The following is a 25950-nucleotide window of genomic DNA, read 5'->3' on the forward strand; positions in this document are numbered from 1 at the left end:
ATTTGAATTTTAAAGTAATTTTTGCATTTCGGATTTTTTTGAATTATCTCTCGCAGGTACATATCCCGAAGCACAGAAACATGCATCAATATATCAGTCGATAATGCAGAGGCTTCACCAAGCCTTACATCGAACTCATGAAGACCTTCATGATGGACGAGAAGTAGCGCAATTAGTATACACACGTCAACAACGACACAGACGAGGACGACGCAGAAACGACAATGAAGCTGTGCCTTCCCAACGTGTTGACGATGGAGCTGGACCGTCACAACCACAAACGCAACCGGATCATGAACTCATCGAAGGTCGGGATAGAGGAGGCCGAAGACAAAGGAGGAGGAGAAGAGTTCTTGGATGTATGTAAGCTAATCGGTATTGTTATATAAATTACAATCCTATTTTGATATGTACATTACAAACGTATTTCGGGACAATAGATGATTTTTGGATTTGTAGCTGAGATTGTGGTGTGACTTATTAGATTTGTAAGTGAGTTTGTGGCGTGATTTGTTGGATTTGGATTCGTAAGTTTGTGGCGTGATTTGTTGGATTTGGATTCGTAAGTTTGTGGTGTACTTTATGATTTTTAGATTTGATGTGTTTATACAGGGAATTGACATATGAGTTTGTACATGGAATTGATATATGTGTTTATGCAATGGTGTAATTTATGATTGTTGCATTTGAAATATGAGTTTGTACAGAGAATTATCCCGTAGCAGAAATGCATGTGTGAATGTGCAGGAAATGCACGGGACTGCTAGTCCCGTGCATTTCATTGCGCCCAGGAAGTGCACGGGACTAGCAGTCCCGTGCACTTCATTTTTGCAGCCTCTGCAAAATGCACGGGACTAGCAGTCCCGTGCACTTCATTTTTGCAGAGATGTTAGTCTCTGCAAAAAACACGGGACTGCTAGTCCCGTGTTATTCAAACTGCCACGAAATACACGGGACTAGCAGTCCCGTGTATGTCGTAAAAATTTTTCAGCAGCAAAACCGACCCTTTTCAGAAGAAAATAGTCGGTTTTGCTGATTAAACTTCGAATAGGTCGATTTTGCTATTTAAATTTCGAAATTGGTTGATTTTGAAAATTTGTCCCTAAAAGAATAGATTATGGGCCCCATTCTGTGGGCCCAACACAAAATGCAACGTCCCTCCCAAAGCAGCTGGCACAACTGCCCACGTAACATCCCCTCAATCCTCATAATTGCAAGGAAGAAAAATCGACCGAACCCTAATCTCATTTTCGCGCCCTTTTCTCTTCTCTCTTCCTCACAACCCAAAAACCCAAACCCTAGACCCCCAATCCAACAGCAAAAAGCCCCTTCCACGCTCCGCCAATGGCGGATCGATCGGCCAAACGCCGCAAGATCCCACCTTCGGACGCCGATCGAAGGGGAGAAGACGACTATTTGCCCGGCAACATCGTGGAGATCGAGATCCACAACTTCATGACCTACGATCACTTAATCTGCCGCCCTGCTTCTCGTCTCAACCTCGTCATTGGCCCTAATGGCTCCGGCAAGAGTTCTCTTGTCTGCGCCATTGCCCTCGGCCTCGGCGGAGAACCTCAGGTCGAACCCTAACTTCCTTCTTTCTTTGGATTGTTGTTTTTTTATGCCAGAATGTATTGTAACCCTCAAAACCCTACGTTTAAATTCCATAAAAGGGGTTTTTTTAATACCATATTTACCCTCCAAATCAACCATATTTGCAAAATTTAAGTTACCTTCCATTCTGCCCCGGTGAGTTAAAATGGCCCAAGAAGTTATGTTAAGGAATATTTCCAGAATATTCCTAATTTTCTGCTAGTTGTTTAGCTGAAATTTCCCTTTCCTCATTCAGAAATCATCTACATCAGGTTTGGGGTTTTTTTAACTCAATGTGGTAGAATTGGGGGAAAATTAATAAGTAGCTAGATTTGGAGGGTAAGCTTGTAGATATAGTTAACCCTCAACCCTCATCATAAGTTCGAAACTTTGGTGTTGTTGAAGGGAAAGTTTAACATAGTATCAGAGCAACATGGCAAATCTCATTGGTCACAAACTTAATCAGATTAAAAAACTTGTCCAGGTTTTAGCGCATGAATAGGGTGTTAAAACTGCGAAGGAATATCACAATATAAATTTACAACCCTTAGCACTTTAGAGTTTTGGTGAACGAACATTTGATATGGTACCTTAGCAACCAGGTTCAAATTACAACAGCTGCGAATTTAAAGCAAAATTAAAAAAAATAGATAGCAGTGCATGAGCTCAGGTTTTGGCCCATGAATAGGGCTCCTCAAACTGCGAGGAGCATATCCTATAACCAATTTATAAATCTCAACCCTCATCAGAACTTGTAATTTTAATGTAGTTGAAGGAACCTGTGACATTTACTAAATTTTAGATTATTTTTCTTGAGTGTAGATTCTTGGAAGGGCGGCAAGTATCGGGGCATTTGTCAAGAGAGGGGAGGAGAGAGGTTACATAAAGATATCGCTGCGAGGGTTCACGGCGGAGGATAAGGTTACGATTGCGAGGAAAATTGATACTCATAATAAATCAGAGTGGATGCTTAATGGTAAAAGAGCCGTTCTTGCACAAAGTTTGTTCTTTTGTATATCTATTTAGCTGTTATTCTGTAAATGAGTCCATATTATGTCTTTTTTGCTATAATTAATTGTTTCAAGGCCATGGCTTATGGAGTTATGGATTGTTTGGTCCTCATTTTTACATTTGAATATTGTCAAATCATTTTCATTTTCTTTTTTTCTGTTTGAGCTCACAAACTGAAACCTACTCTGAAGCTTACCTTTTCTCAGCAGCTTCTTTGAGCTATTGTTGGTTGATGCTTTGACTGATTTTGAACAGCAGGTGCTGTTTGAGGCCGGTTCCTCATATGTTTGTGATGTCACATTTTGCTGTAATTATTGTACTTTTGATTGCCCTTTGCAGGTGTAGCAGCACCAAAGCGAGACGTTGTTGAAATTATTCAAAAGTTCAATATCCAAGTCAACAATTTGACCCAAGTGAGACATTAACTCTTTCTTTAACCTGCATTTATCTTTAACTATGGTTTGATTAAAGCATGTTCATATATGCTCAAAGTAGGACATTAGTGAAATTTCTATGTCTATGATTTTGGTGATTTGATGCACAAGGTCTTGCAAACATATGGAAGGCATGGTTAAGGATTGATGCACCTCAATGCTGTGTCTTGTTGTTTGATGTGGCACTTGTACTATGCGAAGAAAGGCCTATCTAGTTAAGGTATTTCCATGCTGCAGGTCAATCGTTTGATTCCGTAGTTTCAGTAAGATTGAAGTCAATTTACAATCTTAAAACTTGAGCATCTCTAGTCCAAAGAATGCCACATTACCTAGTAGTGAAATTGCTACTGATAGGTGCAAACTGGGCTGTTAATCTTTACTTCTAGGTTGGAGATGGAACATCACAGGAAGTGTTGAATCTATAGATGTTGTATGATTCATACATTGGTATATTTGAATGAATCCCCAGTTTTTCTCATTTAAGGGGCTTATTTATACGCAGGAGGGAACATAATTAGAAGCTATTACCAGATTACCAAGAATGGCCAAAATCTGATAGCATTTCTTAGTCTATGTTGTACTATCTATTCTTGAATAGTGAACATAAAAACTTGTCATACCCTCCATGAAACTTCAAGAGCTGATTTTAATTCTCTAGGGTTTTTGTATGATATTTTCAGATTGACTGAGAATCTAGCAAAACTTGTTTCAGAGCTGGCTAGGTAGATACATGAGTTCCAAAGGTCACCTATGCACTGTTTAAGCTATATCTAAATTTTTTTTGAAATAAAAACGATTTCCTGATTACCATTATTAAGTAGAGAATTTTCCAGATATCTGCTAGAACCATTTCCAGTAACCGTAACATTCATCAACAATGGACAGCTTGTCTTTTGATGTTTGGAGTGTTCAAAGTTCATAGCTGGTGTCTTCTTTGGTATTGATGTGGAGCCTTGAATTCTCTTAAGTCTTGTGTAATTGTTGTAAAACATCTAAACAGCTTTCAACTTTTAATCTACTTCTTCGTTCTTAGGGGCAACTAGTATTGAATCACCATAACCTCATTTGATAGGTGAATCATGTAGTCAGAAAGCATCTTTAAATGCTTTTTATGCATAATAGTAGAGTATATAAATGTCATATTCCTGCTTGGAGAGAAACATAAGGGCATAATGGCCAGATTGGTATATTTTGTAGACATTTGGTGACATGTTGGTATATTTTTTTTAATTTTGACAGATTGGTATATTTTGTAGACTCCGGCGTTATATAGCTCTTAAATTTGGCCGGAGTTACTGTTTCGACCACTGCTGATGGGATTTTTTGTATAAAACCCCTCATCAAAAACCCATCCTGCTCCTAACCCCCCTCCCCCTCTCCCTCCTCATCCTCTTCAACCTCCCCCTCCTCTTCCTCCTCATCATCCTCTTTGCATATCCAAGATCGCAATGCCAGCACAAGGACAAGGCCCTTTTTGCCATCATCAACAAAAATTTACAACAAATATTGCTCCAAAATAAAGCCACAATGAAGTAGTAAGTTCACTGTGAAGAAAGAGGTGCTCCAGGGATCCCTCATTATAATTAGTACAACAAATATAGAAAATCTGAGAAATCGAGAAAAATTCCTAAAATTTTCTACACTTAATCCGAAACCCATTTATCAAATACAGACTAATGTATTGTTATACCGAACTAAACTTGCACCTCTCTTTCGCTAATTAAGTGTAGGCGTTTTCAAGAGGACGAGGAGGAGGGAGAGGGGGAGGTTGAAGAGGATGAGGAGGAAGTGGAGGAGGAGGGAGAGGGGGAGGTTGAAGAGGATGAGGAGGAATACGAGGCCGTACGTCCCTTCGCCGATCTTACCGATGAGATCGTACTGCTGCAGCCACGCCCGGCCGATTGTTGCCGCCGCCGGAGCTCCGACCGTCATCCATGGCAACTGCGGTCTTTTTCCCTCTTCTCGATTTCCCCCCCTTTCTTTTTCCCTATTTCACTTTCCTCGGCCGTGCGCTTGAAAGGTAAGCGGAGAAGAGTGGCCTTTTACCATATACCACTCGAAACTATATTACTGGTGACATGTTTTTGATGAGGGGGTTTTATGCAAAAAATTCCATCAGCACTGGTCGGAACAGTAACTCCGGCTAAATTTAGGGGCTATATGGCGTCAGAGTCTACAAAATATACCAATATGTCAAAATTAAAAAAAATACCAACATGTCACAAAGTGTCTACAAAATATACCAATCTGACCATTTTGCCGAAACATAAGTTTCAGGTTATGCATCTAAACAAGCTACTAATACTTGTATGTTGGCACTCTAAACTTAGAGAAGGAAAATTCAGAGATTCTTGAGAACTCATTGTTTGTTAGCTAACAAAGTTATATATCCTATATTGTTACAGAAATTGGAGCGTGTTTGGAGGAAAAATACATGTTTCAGTTGATTTGATATGAGAAGCTACTTGCACTTGTATGCTGGGACTCCAAACTTAGAGAGGAAAATTCATACATTCTTGAGAACATAGTGTTTGTTAGCTAACAGAATTCTATATCCTTTATTGTTACAGAAATTGATGAGCTTTAAGTGATGAGATCTAGAGATGTAACAATATTTCATGTTTTCCACAACTTAGAGGAGAAACTCTTCTTTTCACATCACTGACAGCTATCTATTCTCCTTTCTTCAATTACAATGGAAAAAAAGGAATCTTCCTAGTCCTCATCATCCAGAAGACTATTACTGGTCCTTTGGTAATCTACCTATTTACCTTGGCTTGAGTTGAAGGTATCAGGTACCTTTAGTGGGCAGCATGATGGTCATTTCACTACCTCTAGGTTTATCTAGCGTGTAGAAGATTTCTTCACCATGCGGAGCATTCTGATTATAATTTCTGTTCTAGAGAAGATCATAGTATACTATGCTTTGGGCTTTATTTACTGAGGATAGTTTACACTTTACAGCAGTTCACGGGGACTGATGAATTATGTTGGTCTCACTTCTACATTAGATCAACATTTGGCTTTGGAGTAGAGCCTTAGTTTTGTCTTAGGGATTAGGTGTTTCATGTTTCTGGAGGCAAATCATAATAATCTAGTTGAAGGATGCAAAACAGTGGAACTGAGGTTTATCTATCAGTATTTAGATGTAAGCCATTCGTTCCATCCACCAGTTCAAATGCTTTGTCAACTGACTGATGCCTGCAAGCTCTCGAGCTGCTGATTTGTATTCTATCTACTCATTCTCCTTGTCAAATCCTATTAACTATTATAGTGCTTGTAGCTTACATAATAGCAGTGATATGTCGAAAACTATTTGATGACCCCTGATACACACTCAAGATTTACATCTTTGTATCAGCTTTATTGTCTAATTGGACAGGACCATGTGTGATCTTATTCTGTAGATGGTTGCAGCGAAAAGTGGTAGATTTTGGGATTGCCTCATGAATATGTGCAGCTGGAAACTTGGAATCCTAGCCCTTGCTATTTATTTGGTCCTCTTCTAGTGTTCTTAATTGTTTCCTCAACCGTTTTAATAAAGGAGTAATATGGTTTTTCACATGAATGTATTTTTTATGTCAACTTGAGTGTTAGGAATAATATTTCCATGTAACAATTCAATACCTGTAAATCCAGGTCAGCTAAATTCTTGTTTTTCTTTTTTCTGTTCTTTTTCCCTTCGTTTTTTGTGAATGTTTTGGCACAGTGGCGAGCACACTGGAGATTTAAGAACTTAGATTAATATTTAGTAGAATTTATCCGAGGCTTCCCTACTTTGCCTCTTATTATGGTTTCTAATTTCTATATGCAATTAACCCTAAAAATACTATAAGTACCCCTTCTGCTAGTGCTAAATTAGCGCTCTAGAATACTGTGAATACCCTCTCCTGCTGTATGTGTATTGTTGGAGAACTTAGCTAATCTTCAAGGAACCTCTCTAGCCTCTTCTCTCTTGACAACCCAATTCCCAGGCTGCCAGTTTCTGCCAGTGTGTGCAGCGTGGGAAGCATGTTCTAACCTTCTTCACCCCTTTCGCTGTAATCATTAGATAAGCTCTCTCCCTGATATCCTTGCATGTGTGAGGCTTTCGGAAGTTTAGACAAGAGACTGTCTCATCAAGTCTGGTCTATGTAGTCTTTGACATTTCCATGTAAAGGGTGTACTTAAAGAATTGTGTGTGTTGCATGCATGGGGTTTGGGGGGAGTGCCTTTTAAGATTTTCTATTACTCTTATTGTTTCTTCAAACTCATTATTCCATGAAGTAATACTTCTTTGTAGTCACTCATTCTTCATTTTATATTCCAATGATTTATTTTCAGGTAATGCCATTTGGTTTTATAATAGTTATTTTGAATAATTATTGTTCATGTGCACTCAAATTCGTGTAGTTCTTGCCGCAAGACCGGGTATGTGAGTTTGCGAAGCTAACTCCAATTCAACTTCTAGAAGAGACCGAAAAAGCTGTTGGAGACCCTGAATTGCCAGTTCAACATCATGCACTAGTTGATAAAAGCCATGCACTTAAGAGACTAGAAGTGGTGCGTTTCTACTGCTTCTATCTCACTATTTTTACCTACAACATATTTAACATGCTCTTTAAGTTCTTTTGTTTACTTGTAGACTGTAAAACAAAATAGAGAGACTCTGAATCAACTGAAGGCTCTAAATGCTGAACAAGAAAAAGATGTAAAGCGCGTTCGTCAGAGAAATCAACTTCTTAAAAAGGTAGTTTGTCACAGTTTATGCTCATTTTCTTCTCAGTGTTCCTCATTGCCTCTTTTTCCCTGTTGTTTGCAGGCTGAATTAATGAAAAAGAAACTTCCATGGCTTAAATATGATCTGAAGAAAACAGAATATCAGGATGCCAAAAAACGAGAGACTGAATCCAAGAAAAAACTTGATGAAGCAGCTAAAATCTTGAGTGACCTCAAGGCACCTATAGAGTATGTACTTAAGCCATCACTTGCATGAGGATTATTTTATTTTTCACATATTCTTGTATCATTACATGCACGAACACACACATAGACAGAAACATGAATAAATGTACATGTAAACATATATGTATTTAGGAACTTCTCTATCTATATTTTTATACACATGAATTTGCATGTGTGTCTGTATCCATTGTTATCGAGGCGCGCCCCCCAAGCGCGCCCCGGGCACGGGGCGTTGCGGGCTGGGACAATTGTGCCTCACACCAGAGGCGGGGCGTTGCACGCACACGAGGCGCGCGCACACACGCGCCTCGTGTGCTCCTCGCGCGTGCCTCGTGTGCGCTTGACACCTGCATCATGTAATAGACTCTTTCTTCTGTTTTTTCTAAAATAATTTACATATTACATATTTACATCATGTAATACTCTTTCTTGCTAGTTGCTAATCCATACTCCGTCTTTTCATGTTTAACCTATAAAAAAGAAACAGTAATTAGTAATTTAATATACTTGTTTGCTAATTGTAACTTCCTTCTCTAATTAGCATGCTAACTAAAAAATTATGAACATGTAAATATGTAATTGTTACATCCATTCTCCATCTTTTCATGCTAACTAGCAAATAGCAATTAAGAATGCTAACTAGAAAATTATGAATAATCATGTTTGTTAATCACTTAATTGTTGCTTAAAAATACATATATCATATTTTAAATGAAAATACATATTTCTAATTTGTTACTTGCTTGTTTTTTTCATAGACTTTTGCTTATGTTGGAGATTATCTTGCATTGTGATTTGTGGAAACTTATGAACTTCTCTATGTTATGCATGCTAATTAAGACTCTTTCGTGATTTAGTAGGTGAAATTATATTTCTTAGTCTTTTTATGTGACAATTTATACACATGTTGTTTATATGCTTCTTTGTCTTATGTTGAAAAATATTAGTTTGAGTCGTGCACCTCAATTCAATGAGGCGCGCGTATCGTTGTGCGCCTTGTGCATGGTGCGTGTAAGGGGCCTTTGCGCCCCGCGTTGCTCCTCGCGCCTCGATAACATTGTCTGTATCTCTGTGTGCGTGAGCCCATACACAGGTGCTTTTATTATTACCATTAATTCATTTGAAGGAATTAATCCACCGAGTTACGTAGGCTAACATCAGATAATTCTCACCAAAATTTTCAAATAATAATAATAATAGTAATAGTAATACATGTAAAACAGTAGGATGTTGATAGTGGATAACAAACAGTGGAAAGAGGGTCTTGGTGCAGCAGATCAAGAGGTCGCAATGGAAAGAAGGTCATGAAGCTAAGTTCCATGGAAACTGGTATAGGTGTGAGTACACGACAAATTTGTAAAATGTAGGGTACGAGGACACAACTCTATGCATGTTGCGCGTGTTGAAAATTTGAAATTAATAATTTACATGACATCATTATTGTTCTTCATTTCATGTGTTATTAGAGTTACATATCCTATCACATTTTAAATTTTTTTATTATGTTGATTATTATATATTGAAGACTGCTCTTTTTGTAACTAGACATCGAAATGACCCTTTACAATAATGATAGGATATGTAACCATGCGTCAGAGGCTGAAACTAACCTGGCCCATGTCTAACAGGTTTCAAGAAATGGATGTGAAATGTCGAATATACATCCAAGAAATGTAGGACGAGTGTTTTACATTAAAACATATATCATATAATTGAGTACATGTTTGAATAAATATATGCATATATCCAAGAAGTGTCCATAAAGTTTCAGTACGGGTATGTGCTGGGTACGTATTGGGTACGACTTCATGGTAGAAGTACTGGGGTAATGTAGCCATGAAGTGATTGGTCTCCCTGTAGAGACATGGAGGAGGGAATTGAGTTTTAAGAATCCGATCTCAACCATTGATTGAACCATATACTGTACAAATGACTCCTATAGTGGATTCACAACTTATTTTGCTTCAATTTAGTGGTGTATCTTTAGGCATACTGTTGCATATCCCATAATCATTCCCTCTTTAGTCATTGACAACTTAATAATAAGTCCTATGGTGGATAATACTTTTTGCATATCTGTAACAACCTCAATTTGAAACTTGAACATATTTACCATGACTTAAAAGCATCAATCATGTCGCCCAACTGGCCTTGACCTGACCATGAATCGATTGGGTTACACATATTGGCTTTAGGTCCTCCTAATTTTAGCTGGTTGGATTTGGTTGGGTTTTGATGGCACGTATTGATCTCAGTGTAACCATAGTAACTGCCATGCTGGCAGCTCTCTGCAGTTTATAATTCCATTGTAGGATTCCTTGATTACGGCAGTCCTACTGATTCTACTAGCATGCTGTGAAATTCATTTTATTTTCTACCTTGATCATGGAAATTCTAATGCTCCTAATTGCTTGCTGTGAAGTTCATTTTGTTTTGTTGTTTGTTGTTTATATGGTTTCCTTTTTCCTTTTTCCCCCCTTGTTCTCTGGTCATTGGATTTACCGAAGGGGCTCATGCATACTGTAGGTTCCACACTTGTTTAACATCTTCATATTTTACATTTGATATATAGTCATCTAACTATATCTTGATGTGCTTCATATTATTTGTGCCTGAGCTTCATTGTCAGCAATTCTAGCATGCAGTTTTTCATCTTAGCTATCACAAAGTTTGTAGGCAAGACGCATTTGACATTCATAGCTATAATTCTTTATCCTACTATTTGTCATTAGTTAAGCAGAAATTAACCTACTAATCAATCGATATTTTTATCCTTCAGGGAGAAAAGGAAAACAAAAGCAATTCACGAATCAAGTAGCAAAAAGATAAACAATCAAATAAACCTAAATGCAAAAAGACGCTCTGAAAATTTGGAGATGGAAGCTAAGATGGTATCCTCATCTTTCTTCAACTCCTGTTTGTGGGATTACATTAACCTCCACTGCTGTAAGATGGACAATGAATATCTTTTATATTTTATTAGGCAATACAAGTGCGTGCAAAATATACAGATATGGACGATTTAAAAAGGCAAGAGGAGTCTCGTCTGCAAAGGATGGTGAGAGCCAAGGAGGATCTTATTACCGCTGAAAGAGAACTTGAAGAGCTTCCAGTATATAAACCACCAAAAGATGAACTGGTATGTTTATTCCATATAACTATATCTACAAGTTCTATCATTAATTGTTTTCAGGATGCTTACTTGTCATATAAACTTATACAGGTAGTTGTATTCACTAATAAGTCATTATTCGTGGATATTATTGGTGGTAGGTTGCTAGTACTATTCTAGGAACCATCTGATTCCTTTTTGTTTAGTTGAATGTTCCACTGGTCGACATTTGTTTTAGTTGTTATAACGGCTATAATTGGTAACAGTATGTGACTCCTTGTGAACTATTGCTCAAAGAGAGTCAGTGTCATGCTAGAGTTGCTGGAGATGCAACAAAAGGATCAACCATGTAAAGAACTATTGCCATGTAGAAACTATTACTAAGTATGTTCTCCAGATTTGGAGCCTAGTATCTAGGAAATGTTGGCTTAAACCTTTGGTTGCTGGTAATCATGATTGATTTCAGTGGTTTAGCATAAGGTGCTACTCCATGGTTGTCTTGTGCTTCTGTAACTCAGTCGAATGAAGAAATTAATTATAACTCAAGTCCTTGAGTCTGGATTAGTATTTTGTCTTAGAATGTTGCAGTTGGATGTGAGTATGTAAGGAGGGGTAAAGGTTGGGTTAAGGACCTTGCACTAAGCTAAGATGGGTCCTAGAGCTGTTGGGTCTTGGAGTGCGAAGGTTGAAGGTGGTGCGGCAAATGGGATAGCCATGTGTGCGTTCTAGCGTAAAGAAAATTAAGTTTGTTGTCTCTATTATCAATGAAGCCCTGGACAAAGAAATACTTGACGAAACCCGTGAATCATGATTCGGTGGTACAGAAAGAGATCTGGATTGATACTTTTGGCTGGGAAACATTGTGGGGAAGGTTGCAACAACGATTTGTGTCCATTATCAATAGCCATTTTCTTGAACTAGAAGACAGTCTACAAGATGAATATGCTTAAAATTTTACCCTTGGCAGTGGTGTCAATTTCTTGCTCATGCTCTTAATTCAAGTAAGCAAACTCGAGTTTTGTGAATCATTCATTGAGAATGTGACTTCTTGAGCTAACCGGCAAGTGGGACTATTGATCACATTAATTATCCCTCAAGCTGATATGTGTTTGGGAATCAAGATGAAGAGGCTCACCTGCTATGGCAGCCACTTGCGACACTGAGCCTTTTGCCCACTGCTCCTCCTTTGGCAATTTTTTCATCGGCGGAACAACCTGTAGGGAGAAATAGTGCAGGATTTTGCATTTACACATAAGAGGTAGCTAAATATACGTCAAAATCACCCCTGGTATTGAAGGTACCTCGGTACAAGTCAAAGATGACGGGAAAAGAAAAGCCCTTTTGGGGGTGGGGGGATATAAGTGGAAGGAGCATATGTTTTTGACGTTTTTGAAACTTTGGAAGTTTCTCGAAAGTTGTTGGAGAGGATTTGGATCTGGTGTATTGGAAGAGGAACAGAAACAATTGGTTGATGGCGTGGGTCCACAAGAAGGAATGGTGATTTTATGTTTGATTTGGAGTGTCAAAGCAATTACAAGCAAGTGCAACATGGGAATTTATGATTTGGACTAGGAAAGATGGTGGCAGCATGTGGGGAGGGGAATGTGAAATTATTGCTGGAGTGATTGTAATCTAAAAGGCAGGGTTGAACCTCTGGCTCATCTTAAATCAACAATTCTCATTTCTATTAGACCATTGAGTAATATTCTTTTTTCAAAACACGAATCATGAGGAGTGGCTTAATTGATGATGGGTAGAAACAAAGTTGATGCGGGCTTAGACGAACATGGAATTCTGGATTTAATCTTGTCGTATTTAAATATGTACTTTCGCATAATATTATGTCTAATAAAATTTCCGAACTAGAAGATAAATGCTAGGATAATATCTCACACCCTACTTTGGATATTCCTACTGCAATAAATTTCAGAGAGTTGTTCAGCTAAAATAACTTGAACTGCACATGAAAGTAGATGACCGTTGTAGCGGGAACATCTTAATATCTACATGTACCACACATGGTAAATATGTTATCCATTCTATTAACTTTTCTTTCAACCATTGTCTTTATGCATGTACAAGTGTTCATATATTTGGTGTGTTTTTGACGTTAACAGTGTTTTTCCTTCCGTGAATAGGAAAGGTTGGGCACTCAAATTTTGGATCTAGAACTGAGTGCGAAGCAATTAAGGATGCATGGGAGGGAGAAAGAACAACTCCTGCAGCAAAGAAAATTTTCCTTGATGCAAAATAAAGATAGGTAATTGCTACTTCTGTGCGCACTAGTTTTCAGTAACATGTTGCATTAACTTTTCTCTCTTCCCTGCACTCCCTTCTGCACTTCTTTAATTCCATGTCTTACAACTGATTTTAAACTTTGTTAGATTGAAGGAGATGGAAAATAGCAATAACAAGCTTCTTCAGGCATTACAGAGGTGTGGTGCAGATAAAATATTTGAGGCCTATAATTGGGTACAAGAACATCGGAATGAATTAAGGAAAGAAGTATACGGTCCGGTCCTTCTTGAGGTATGTGATATTTGCATGTTGATTCTATTTCAATTTCTTCTCTCTTTCGGAGTTTCATATCCACAATTTCTTTTGTTCGGTTGCATAACTAGGTGACTGTTCCTAATCGGAGCCACACAGCATACTTGGAGAGCCATGTTCCTAATTATATTTGGAAGGTATAGTAATTCCTACTTACTTTTAGGAAACTACATAATTTTTTAATGCCTAGATATATTAAATTTGTGTGAGTTTTGTCTTTGATTGTGTATACAAATTTAAATAAAAAGAAAGTCTCTCCTATATTATGTAAGTGTGGAAGGTTGCTTGTTTCTGACTTTTGGACCAGTTAACCTGTCCTGGATTCTCTTCCTGACTTTGCAAGATGACTAGTAGCTAACTGAAGGTTTAGATGCACAAATGTGGGGACACGGTGGCATTAATAGACAGGTAGAGCATGTCTATTAATGTGTACTTGTGTGAGTCAAGGCTTATAGTATTGTGTAATGAACCCTGCTAATAAAAGTATAAAACTCTTGAGGTGTCCCACCTTTTATTGTTCAGTCAACCTGATCCTAGTTTTCTTTCTTCAGTATATAGGGTCAGATGAAACTGACCGTAGAGCTGATGAGGTATCAAAATTAGGGATTATGGATCTTCTAGTACAGTAGAAAATCCTACAAGTTACATTAATGTACTGATAGAAAACATGTCTATAGTACTGTGCAGTTGAGGGGCCATCTTTATGGAATTGTGGAATGACTTCAACTTCCTCACCATTATCTTCTTTTGCTAATAATACTCCTTGAGGACCCCCACTTTCTCAAACATAACCTAATGTGTATTCGGTAGCTAAACTACGAGTTCAACCTGGAATTTCATAGTCAAATTCTCTCCTGGGCTCTGATTCCATAATTTCTAGGTAACCCATTCTCCCTTGGGTGTGTCTAAACTTTCGACTCAATGGTTGCGACTTGCTAGAGTACATGCATCTAGATGACCTAAGATCACACTCCAGCATAATTCCGAACCACTCATGATGAGTTTAAGGGAACATGATGATTCTAAAATTTAAAATATCTTGAATATATTCATAGTATATATTAATACAAAAGATTTTTTTAAAAGCTTCTTTATAATTTGTACATCAATTGAAACTCTTGCAACTTTGAATTTTAATTGACAGCAGAAAAAGTATAAACCTAGACTATGTGCACATTTCAATGCGTTCCTTTTTCTTTTCTGAAGAAGTCACCAATTAACCCAGGGCTACTATTTAAATTACCAGTTAATGTCGTTTCACACTTAAATAACAATTGAAACACCTAAATCTACTGACAGTCATCAGAAGCTATAAGCAAATGCAGTGTTTCTGTCAACTTGTCCAGCAGTCCCACTAGTCCAAAGCACACCGGCTTCCACCTGTCGACCATTTGAAGGGGAAAAAATTGAAAAATAAGTAGCATACCTTTACTGCACAAGGTTGACATATTCCTTACTACTTCCTTGGTGTTGCATGTGGTATTTATTGATTGTATATTTGTAATTGCAGTCCTTTATCACCCAGGATTCTTCTGATAGAGATTTCTTGGTTCGAAATTTGAAGTCTTATGATGTTCCAATTCTCAATTATACAGAGGATAGATTCAATAACCAAATGCCTTTCAGCATTTCCAATGAGGTAATTGAGTGTTAGTTATTTTTGCTTGTTATTGTCTTATAGGATTTGTAATTTGGTGGTTATTGTTTTCTCAGATGCATGAGCTTGGCATCCAGTCTCGCCTTGATCAAGTATTTGATGCTCCCAACGCTGTGAAGGATGTCTTGATTAGCCAAGCTCACTTGGACAAATCAGTATGTCCACGCTATGGATTCTCATTTCTCAGATCTATCCGCTGTAACTTATTGTTGATTTGTGCACTATGTCAAGTCAATCCTAAGCAATTGTTCGTTTAAGCTCTGTAAAGAAATTGGGCTTTTCCTTGAACAGACCTTGTCCCACCTTTTATTATTTAGTCAACCTGATCCTAGTTTTCTTTCTTCAGTATATAGGGTCAGATGAAACTGACCGTAGAGCTGATGAGGTATCAAAATTAGGGATTATGGATCTTTGGACTCCGGAAAGTCATTATCGATGGTCTGCCTCAAGATATGGCGGTCACGTTTCTGCAATTGTCGAGCCTGTTCATCCTTCTCGTCTTTTTATGTGTAGTATGTTTCATCATTCCTTTTTTACAGTTTCCTATTCCATGCACAAGTTCATGCGTTCTCACTGCTTCTTTTTGTGAATGTTGTTACTGCTGCAGGTGTTGATATTAGTGGCATAGAGAACCTCAAATCAAAGAAAACTGAACTGGAAAATACTATTGCAGAGTTGGAGGAAAGCTTGAGAGTCCTTCATGCTGAACAAAGGCAGTTGGAAGACGAAGCAGCCAAATTACAGAGAGATCGGGTATGCTATTTTCAGGTGGATGATAATCAACAGATCCTCGTTAACGAATAATACCCTCATTCGATTTTCTTCTCATTACTGGTCAGGAGAGTATTCATAAACGAAATAATGATGAGAAAAGAAAACGTCGTGAGATGGAAAGTCGTGTGGGTATGTATTTTCTCAGTCCCCTATCCACTTAACTGTTGCATAGATAATGTTGTGGGTATCATATGCTTTAATTCCAGAGCAAAGGAGAAGGAAGCTGGAAGCCCTGATGGGAGATGAAGATCTTACTTCAGCTACTCAAAAACTCATTGATCAAACTGTCCAATTGAATGAGCAAAGATTCCAATTGGCAATGAAGATTAAGGTCTGGTTACATTTAAAGCCATGCTCTTAGTCTCAGTAAACATCAATGGCATCTCCTAATGCAGTATTATTGTAATGAAATAAGTTCCAAATTATTATTTTCTCTCATCTTTTGCATATGGTAAATGTCTTGTCGGTTCTTTTCTAGAGTTTGCTTATTGAGGCCATTTCTTTAAAGTGGAGTTTTGCGGAAAAGCAAATGACGTCAATTGAATTTGACACAAAGGTACATGTATTCACTTTAAATGGTTTTACTAACATGTAATATAATTCAAGATAGTTTGAATGTGCTCACATGTTTAATCCCTTTCCTTGTAAATATGAGGTGGAAGCTTCCTTCCAGAGATTACATGGCAAAGCATCTGCAATTTTGAATAATATCACCATTGCTTTACTTTGTGACTGTACCAACTACCAACTTTTTAACTTGTGCTGTCTGTACTCTGTTATCACTTTTTCCTTTTCTACATTGTGAGCTAGCACCCTTTTCTTTTATTATACCATTTGTATAAGGGCTTTCAAACTATTACCTGATTTGTTATGTTCCTGTTGGAACCTATCTCTTATGTTACTCCATGCTCTTGCATTTCCAATTATGTGTACTTTAACGGTTTTTCCTTACGTTTAACACAGCCATTCCACCAGCATGTGTGGCATATAAAGTATTTTACCACTGTATAAATTATTATTACTGCAACTGTTGGCACTGTAGTGCTGATCATTACTTGTGCTGCTGAGTTCTGCTTCTGCTGCTATAACTGCTACTCATACTGCTGGTGTTAATACTTCTGCTATCACTACCACTACATTCATCATTATGGTTGCTACTATCCAAAAGAAATACATGCATTTGCTGCAATCTTGTGGTTGCTAAACTGGGTCATTTTTTCCATTCAGCTTTGTCCTTCTTCATTGGCTTTCTTAATATTGGAAATTATTTCCTGAAAATTTGTAATTTCCACATCTTTTATGAGTGTTTTGTACAAATACTTATTGCCAGTGATTTGAAGTAGTTTCAAATTTTCCTTTTCAATTAAATTTTATATAAGAGTCACTAATCTTACATTTCATAGACAGTATGTCCCATTTGTACTCAAAAGATGAATGTTAATGCAAATTGTACTTTGTCCTTAGTAATTTCTCATATATTTGACCCAGCAATAAATCTGAAACACTAATCTTTATAGATTTGCTATTCTTTTTGCATTCTTATTCTGAATTGTCAATGCTTCAATGCTTCAGATCAGGGAAATGGAAGCCGATCTAAAGCAACAGGAGAAATTTGCTCTTAATGCAGCCACACACTACGAGAATTGTAAGTTAATAAAACACCTTAGACCAATTTTCAGATTTTGCTTTATGTGTTAACAATTATATTTGTGTTTTATAAAATCTATCATGTACTTGGAGCTTCAATGCTCGTGTTCTATGAAATCTATCATGTAGTTGGAGCTTTAATGTTTGTGCTATATAAAATCTGTCATGTAGTTGGAGCTTTATTTTCTCGTGGCATGATAGTAACATTAGTATCTCAATTTATTGTTAGAAAGCATGTTTAAGCTCAACAAGTAATACAAGAGGAAGCTGGAAATGAAAATTTTTACTAAATTGTCGTGGATTCAGTTGACATCCTTTGTGTCATTGTTATCAGCATAATTGTTGCCTTCTCCATCTAAATGGATGAATGAAATTGATGATCCTAAGCCTTTCTACATCAGCAGCCTCCCACTATTGACTTTAATCCAACAATCAAACTTCTTTACTCCCTAACAAAGGACTTGCAAGTACCTGGCTCCTCCAGAAGGCACACAATTCTCTCAAAAGCTAGTCTATTCAAAGAAGACATCTCTCAAGTTGTCTTAAAACATGAGCAACAATCAATTAAAAAAATTCAATTGGAAATTTTCAGCGACAAATATGAAGAAGCTTGTAAATTGTAATTGTTTCTGATACTTGCTAGAGAAGAGAAATTTGCAAGTTTATAATGCAGTAAACCATACTATTTAGTAAAGTTGTTGAAATATGCTGTAAGTTATCCATGACTTCAGAAGTTATAGAAAATACCTGTTATTTGAGTTGTTTTGAAGACTAATTGTGCTAGTTGTCATTGTGTGTCCTTCGGTATATCTGTTCCATACATCTTAGTGCAGCTGCTTTCAGTCTGTTCCTTATAGGTAAATGCTAGCGGACCAAGTCATGTTTAGTTACTAGCACTTATAACTACTGTAGAAGTGACCAAAGGTACGACTTAATTATATATCTCCTATATTTTTGCCCAACATGATGTGTCAATTATGTTTAATTGAATACCAGTATCAGCAAATTGACCTGCACTGATTTAATATAGTACATGACACTCCTTGTGTGGTTCTTTGAGCCACATGGAAAAGTCTCCTGGTTGAACTTTGTCTTAGAGGTAGAAAAAATAAGTCTCTGTGTGTATGACATGAGGTTTGAAGCAGAGACCTCTTGAAATGTGGCGGTTTGTTATCATGTTCATAACTACTTTACCAGGTGTCAGTTAACTATGCATCATTAACATCTTTCCTTCATTTTTAAACTTTAATATGTTGGTAACTATATGAATTTCATTAATTTTCTCCTTGATTCCTGTAACATTCGGTTTTGTGGCTGGAGTCCAAATATTTAGTAATAAAGCTATTATTTGGGCTCATTAGTAATACTGTAATAAAGCTATAGTTCCTTGCTTATTTTTATATAATTCAGGCTGTACTATTGTTTTGAATTTTCTGCTACACATCGTTAAGACCTTGACTATCTGAAAGTTTGATAAACTCTTAGGCAGGAAAGTGCCATACTATCTATTGCAAACATAATGATTTGTTATTAGTGCTCATGCTAACTTCTGCTATACTTATTACAGGTAAAAAGGATACCGAGGATTATAGGCAGCAACTATTTGATGCTAAACGTCATGCAGAATCAGTAGCCATCATCACAGAAGATCTCGCTAAAGAATTTCTTGAGGTATGAACTGGTTTGATTATTTCTTTTTTTATCATAATACTTGTTTCTATCTCCTCTAGCCTAAGTTGCATGGAAACAAGTACGAATGCGGGTACAGGTACAAGACACAGGAAAATACTAAAATGTAGGGTATGAGGACACAACTACATATTTATTTTGAAAAAATAATTTACATGAGATCATTATTGTTTTTCAATTCTTGTTTAATTAAATTTAAAATTCCTATTACATTTTTTAAGTTTTTTATATTACGTTGATCATTATAATTTAGGCCAAAAGGCTAATTTGGTCCACATACTGAGGCCTCATACTTAAATTAGTCCCCGTACTTTATTTTTTCTCAATTTAGTCGTCGTACCACAACTTAGTTATAAAGTAAGTACATTTTTAACATCCGTTAAGTGTTGGGCATTAATTTTTCGTTTGTGATCACTTTACCCTCGGCAATAAAGGTCCTTGTACTTTTAAAATAGAATATCCTTTAAACCGTGTTTGACTTTAAATTAAAACATATATCATATAATTGAGTACGTGTCTGAATAAATGTATGCATATATCCAAGGAGTGTCCATGAAGTTTGGGTACATGCACGTGTCGGGTATGGATGCGGCCTCATGATAGAAGTACCTGGGTAATATAGCCTCTAACTCTTGTTTATTTTGAGATCTCTGTTTTGCATGAATGGTATGGCTGAATAAGATTCTAACAATGATGAGTGTATATTGACAAGAAAAGTGATGGCAGCCGACTTTTAGCAAGGCTCCATAATGAATTTCCATAGGGAGGCTGAAAAAAGTTGGTTAGAAGCTTTTTACTTGAGTTTCGTCCTTGTTGTTTAAAATCATCGGCTTATGCCAGGGTATTCAACAACCATGAGAAATATACTGAAAAAAAGAGACCATAAATTGGTTAAGGAAATCGTAAACAAGACTTTACATTTATAATTGACGATAAAATGAGTAAAAAGTTTAGAAATTTTATGGACTCCTGCTAAATGCAAAAATAAGCCATCTAACTTAAAATAAAATAAATGATGCCTTTATTTTCTCCTCGGCTTACGTGAATTCTAATTTACTTTTCTAGTTACCATTTCCTAAGACTCATATACTTGGCATCTTTAATTAAAATCATTCAGTTCTTCCTCAACAGTAAAGAACGAATATGTTGCTAACAAGGTGAAATCAGCTGTCCTTCAGTTTAGTAGAAATGCTCGGGATGTCAAAGATCGTAGAAACATTGCGTAGTGTCGTATGTATATATTCTTGCTGCCTGCCACCTTAGGAAGCAGGCATTTATGTTGTCAATAGATTAAATGAGAATTGAAGATAAGAATTAGTTCATTCTGGACCTCATTTACATATACATGCCTCTTAGAAATTTATGGTAAATTAATAATGTATGTATATTCTAGTACACACTATATGCCTTTATTTAGGACTGTTTGAGCGTCAAATGATTTCAAGGTTTCTCATTCAGTTACATGAAGTATCAACCTCACACGACAATCACATGCATCCTCATCTTATCAAAATGCAAATAATTAGTGGCATTTGATCAGATGATGAGTGGAAAAGGTTAGAGTTTCGTACGAATCTGAACTGCTTTCATCTGAGGTGTATCAAGTCCTTATCGGTTATCAGAGAACTGCAAATGGGTGGTTGTGCAACTTAAGAAAAATTGGATATGGAAGATAAGTGCTAGAAATTGTAGAAGGACCATACACACGAGAATTAAGCAAAAGTGTCAATAAGAAGGTACTTTGACTATTTATTTGTGATTATGCCATGAAAAATCACAGTGGTGTTTCCAATAATCATGAGAATCAAACCCGATTATTCCTAACTATTTATTGATGTTCCACATTTTGGCCATTCATGTGAGAGACCTGGTGTAGTTTTGTACATTATCTTAGTCTTAGAATTGATGACTATATCCCTGTTTTGGCACTCTTTTGCTTTGGGCTGCGAGTATGCGGTTTATGCATCATGCCTTACTTTTATTCTTGTTAAGATTCTAAAGATTACATGAGCTCTTATTTATGCTGTTCTTCAGGAGTTGCATTTGATACTACAGTAATTTTATATGACATTCTTGCAAAAGAAATTCTGAAATCTTGATTGCATGTAGATGCCTGCCACTATAGAGGAATTAGAAGCTTCTATTCAAGATAATATCTCAGAAGCAAATTCTATCTTGTTTCTCAATCAGAATATTCTTCAAGAATATGAGAGCCGTCAGCGAAAGGTAGTTAATTAAGTGTTCTCCACATGTTTCTGAGGTTGATATTGAAACCACTTTGTACCTGTGTGCAGATAGAGTCCATGGAGACTAAAGTTGAAGCAGATCAACAAGAACTAGATAGATGTTTATCTGAAATAAACACCTTAAAGGTTTTATTAAGATTCTTTTATTTGATGCCCATGTCCATTTTTTTATTTTCTAATTAGAGAATTGTCTGTCTAACTTCCAAGCTTTTATATTTGATTGGGGGGTTATGTAGTGTTTGTGGCTCCCAACACTTCGAAACCTTGTTGTCAGGATTAACGAGACTTTCAGCCGTAACTTTCAAGAAATGGCTGTAGCTGGAGAAGTTTTACTTGGTACTTTCATCACTTATCATATTAATGATGGCTTCAGTTATTGCTTTCTTTTTCTAATGCTCTCTTTTTTGTCAACAGATGAGCATGAGACAGATTTTGATAAATATGGCATACTAATAAAAGTGAAGTTCAGGTTAGTGTCAGGCCTTTGTTAGTAGACATTGTTCATGTTTCTAACCAAAATGACTGAAGGAACTATCTTATTTCTGAAAGATGATAGATATGGTATTTACTTCTTGTATTACCCTGAGAATTTGTACGGTTGCGTCTAATCTGTGATATTGATGAAATGCAATTATCAATGATTCATGTTGTATATTGCCTGATGTATGTTATTTGAGGGCCATCCCTACAGTTACTCATTTGCTTGGACATTTGACAAAAATAGAGTCAACTTTGGAAGTTTCTGTTATATTATTTATACTTTATTTTACTTCTTGTTACCTTTGTGAAATCCATACTCTTTCCTACTGTACTTGCATAAATCTTCTGAAATTCAAATTTTAAGTGGACTTAGAAAAATACATATTATCTAACTATCAGGATCAATGATGCACATCTTTTATTAATGCTAATTTCTTATCCCTCTAAATTATGAAACTCTTTTTTTTTTCTTTTTCTGCAGGAAGACTTCTTATAATCTTTATTTATTTATTTATTTATTTTCAATTTGATGCAGTTGTGACAAATTTGTGAGTGTGCACATGTTTTCTTTTTCTTATTTTAGTTAATTCCCTCCCTTTTCCTCTATTTCCCCCTTCTTTTTGCATATTTAGAAGTTAGGACTGTTGCCAATCTTCCTAATGTCAGCCTTCATACTAGGCAGTGGCAGGTGGAATGGTGGAAATTCAAATATTTGAGATTTTCTAGTAAGTGACAATGGAGTTGTTTGCATTCTTACAAACTAATCCGTCTAGTCTTCGTATTTTTGTTGTTTGTCTACCATCTTTAAACTCTTCAGGCGAGACTTCTTTATGAAGTTAATTTGTTTGACATGATTAAACAGTCCAGAATTATGATGAGGACGTCTGACATCAGTAAATTGGAATGAAAATTATATTGAAGGATAAAGGGCTGTGATATTGGTTTATATAAATGTTAGATTGTCTCTTACAAGTCATTAGATACCAGAATGCTATCACAGCCTTAAATCTTGAGGTGCTACTTCAATTGTGCATCTTAATTATTTGTTGTCATGGATGCTATAGTTAAATATGCTTCTAAAATCAGCAGCAGACAAATTTGACCCTAAATTAAATAACCATCTAGGAGAAGAATTAGGATCAGCTGTGTGGATTCTCTGAAGAGCACTTCCATGATCTGTATTCTCTGAAGAGGTTATGTCTTCTCTGATAGTCTTCTTTATACACATGTTTCTTCCGTCACATTTGGTATCCCTATCATCGTTGGCTTCTTAAGGAGAAATTTTTTGGCTCCGCTATCAATTAAGCAGAGAAGAGCTGGATTGTCTATAGTGAATTACACATAAGCAAAGAAGAGTTTTGGATTCTGGGAAATTTTGGATTCAGTCACTATCAAGCAATCTAAGAGGAGTTTCTATATCCGATGAGTTTTGGACCAATGACTACAATGTACCTCATGTAACTAAGTCTTCCATGTCTCTTGCTTTTCAATTATACAATGAAGACTACTGAAGATGAGATTTTGCATGCACGATTCTCTAGAGGTTGCGAAGTGAGCATTCATATGTACCTAATGACATCCTATGAGAAATTTTGGACAGTTCTAACATTTGTAGAAACTCATCATATTGCCCACTGGCTACCAACAGGCTATAGAATTTTGTCAAATTTCCGTGGAGCCTTCTCAATATAGATTTGTGACTTTCATGCTTGACCATTTTTATGAGGGTCGGTCCTACATTTTATGATTATGATCATTTTATCTAATTGCTTTTATAAACGGGGTTAAGATGTTTGATTTATTGAGAGATACACCTATATTATTTTGGCAGTTGTAGGGTTAAGATGTTTGATTTATTGAGAGATACACCTATATTATTTTGGCAGTTGTATCAAACCTTTTTAGGATATGCATCTTTACAAAGCTATTAGCTATACACCTATATTATTTTGGCAGTTGTATCAAACCTTTTTAGGATATGCATCTTTACAAAGCTATTAGCTACATTGTATATCCATCACAAATCATTTGCAATATATATCTGAAGCAGTAGATGTATTAAGCTTTACCATGTTTGCCATGTCTGTATTCGAACAATATATCTTGGATAAGCTTTAAATCTTTGCTTACATGTTTTTCATTGGGTTCTACTTGTTTTTTTTTTTTTAAGATGTGTGATGAATTTGACAGGGAATCAGGACAGCTTCAAGTACTGAGTGCCCACCATCAATCAGGAGGGGAACGATCTGTTTCAACTATTCTGTATCTTGTTTCGCTTCAAGATCTCACAAATTGTCCTTTTCGTGTTGTTGACGAGATAAATCAAGGTAAACACTGCCCTTATTTATGTTGCTTTTATAAATTTAAAAAATTACCCTTAATTTTATTCATCGTAAAAATGTAGGAATGGACCCCGTAAATGAGAGGAAAATGTTCCAACAACTTGTCAGAGCAGCAAGTCAAGAAAATACACCACAGTGAGAAATGACCATCTCATGTTTTATATATGATTTCATTAGCACATGATCTTTATGCTGGATACTCTATACTGATTGATACAGGTGTTTCTTGTTGACACCAAAGTTATTACCTGATCTCGAGTACAGCGATGCTTGTAGCATTTTGAACATCATGAATGGCCCCTATATTGAGAAACCCTCCCAAGGTATTGAACATTTTACTGCTGAGTATGGTTTTAGTTTAAGTTCTTTCAGCTAATTCTTGATTATTTTCAATTTTGTTCAAAATTTTTTAGTCTGGAGCTGCGGCGAGAATTGGGGGACAGTGATTGGCTTGGTAGGAGAGGGTTTGAGCTGAACAGCTCCTGTAGATCTTGTATTTAAAAGGAAGAATCGAGCATATTTTTATTCATGAACTCCTTTAATCTTATTGTATCATATTTGCCACCCACTCCATGTTTTGAATTGTAATCAAGCTCGGGCGACGTTAAATTTTAATATCACCCTTCCCTCGTTATTTATATTTCTAACTATAGTTACACATTTGACAATTGACTCACTTTTTGAAGAAATGTAGTACTGCAGCCGCAGTAAAAAACTACTTAGTTTTTTCTGCTGCTGATTTTTGGTAGTATGGATTTCTTATTACTGTTTATTTTTTCTGCTGCTGATTTTTGGTAGTATGGATCTCTTTTTACTGTTTAACCAAGTTATGACTCGCCTTGAAATAAACTATATTGTTTATAATTTAGTTAGAGATATTTGGCACTGAGAAAGCCCGGCTCTTTTGCATGTGTTTTAAGAAGAACAAATTTTCAAAACAGCCCAATTTAGAGTTTTATTTTTCAAAATCGACCGGTTTTTTATTTATTTATCAAAACCGACCCGATTTTATGATTAACCGGCTAATCATCTTCCTAAATAGTCGGGGTTGGCAACCCCGACTATTTAGGACCTTAATTTTTTGTGTTTAAGGCATCTAATCAGGGTTTAATACCTTCCTAAATAGTCGGGGTTGCCAACCCCGACTATTTAGGATGGTGATTAGGTTGTTAATCATAAAATTGGGTCGGTTTTGGTAAATAAAAAAAAACCGGTCGATTTTAAAAAATAAAACTCTAAAGGGGTCTGTTTTGAAAAATTCTTCTTTTAAGAAATATGATGAGTTTAAAGTATCCCTTTTTTATTTTTTTGTGGAGAACCATCTGATCCAAGTTTAAATTTAAATTATGAAAAAAATCTGGAAAGGTGGAATGAAGGATAAGGGAATGTATTTATTTTAAAATTTGATGATAATGAGTTTGAACGCAATCTCTTTAACAACAAAAAAAATAAAAATAAAATAAAAATAAAA

At 36.3% G+C, this 25950-nt stretch overlaps 1 protein-coding gene across 2 annotated transcripts; it reads left to right on the forward strand.

Annotated features, from left to right (window-relative positions):
- Positions 1200-25209, forward strand: LOC109831654 (structural maintenance of chromosomes protein 5). 2 transcript variants are annotated; one of them, XM_020399021.1, is made up of 28 exons: positions 1200-1578; positions 2416-2569; positions 2944-3017; positions 7431-7580; positions 7663-7767; positions 7840-7985; positions 10762-10873; positions 10966-11121; positions 13233-13354; positions 13479-13623; positions 13716-13781; positions 15155-15283; positions 15358-15456; positions 15648-15813; positions 15909-16054; positions 16141-16204; positions 16282-16406; positions 16554-16631; positions 17648-17720; positions 19290-19393; positions 21521-21637; positions 21706-21783; positions 21894-21993; positions 22072-22126; positions 24328-24464; positions 24542-24614; positions 24699-24802; positions 24893-25209. In XM_020399021.1, the coding sequence occupies exons 1-28, from the start codon at positions 1345-1347 to the stop codon at positions 24952-24954; spliced, it is 3174 nt and encodes a 1057-aa protein (XP_020254610.1). In that variant the 5' UTR covers positions 1200-1344; the 3' UTR covers positions 24955-25209. The 2 variants fall into 2 exon arrangements, 1 of the variants encoding a protein (XP_020254610.1); XR_002244502.1 differs by lacking the exon at positions 24542-24614.

The sequence above is a fragment of the Asparagus officinalis genome, chromosome 2, assembly GCF_001876935.1.
Source record: "Asparagus officinalis chromosome 2, Aspof.V1, whole genome shotgun sequence".
In the NCBI taxonomy this organism is placed as follows: domain Eukaryota; kingdom Viridiplantae; phylum Streptophyta; class Magnoliopsida; order Asparagales; family Asparagaceae; genus Asparagus; species Asparagus officinalis.